The sequence below is a fragment of the Eimeria mitis genome, genomic scaffold (assembly GCF_000499745.2).
Source record: "Eimeria mitis Houghton genomic scaffold, Emh_scaff1755, whole genome shotgun sequence".
Classification (NCBI taxonomy): Eukaryota; Apicomplexa; class Conoidasida; order Eucoccidiorida; family Eimeriidae; genus Eimeria; species Eimeria mitis.
This window is the reverse complement of record NW_013570072.1, coordinates 9190-9562: the sequence shown is the minus strand read 5'-3', so window position 1 is coordinate 9562 and position 373 is coordinate 9190. Positions and strand designations below refer to the sequence as shown.

The following is a 373-nucleotide window of genomic DNA, read 5'->3' as shown; positions in this document are numbered from 1 at the left end:
AGCAGCAGCAGCAGCAGTCGGTGGTGTGGGGCCCCCCGTGAGGCCCCGCTGCAGCAGCAGCAGCAGCAGCAGCAGCAACTGCTGCCGACAGCAGCAGCACGAGCTGTATATGCAGCTATTAATATTGATGCTTCTTTTGCTGTTTATATCCTCAGCTATTTTGCTGCTACTATTGCTGTTCCTGCTGCTGCTGCTGCTGCTGCTGTTGCTACTGCTCCTGTTGCTGTTGCTGCTGTTGCTGTTGCTGCTGCTGCTGCTGCTGCTTCTGACGTAGCATGCATCTAGCAGCAAATTGAGGTGTATGTACACTGCATAACATTCAAAAAAAAAGAGTTCCTACCCGCAGCTGCTGCTGCAGCAGCAGCAACACCAG

The 373-nt window shown here is 53.4% G+C and overlaps 1 protein-coding gene across 1 annotated transcript in view; it reads right to left on the bottom strand.

The window, feature by feature from the left end:
* Positions 1 to 155: 155 nt before the first annotated feature.
* EMH_0042960 (uncharacterized protein) overlaps positions 156 to 373 on the bottom strand; it is a gene marked incomplete at both ends in the record, with an annotated part of 1494 nt that continues 1276 nt past the window's right edge. The window contains one exon of the mRNA XM_013495795.1: positions 156 to 265. Coding sequence (XP_013351249.1) covers positions 156 to 265 — 110 coding nt within the window. The remainder of the gene's footprint in view (positions 266 to 373) is intronic.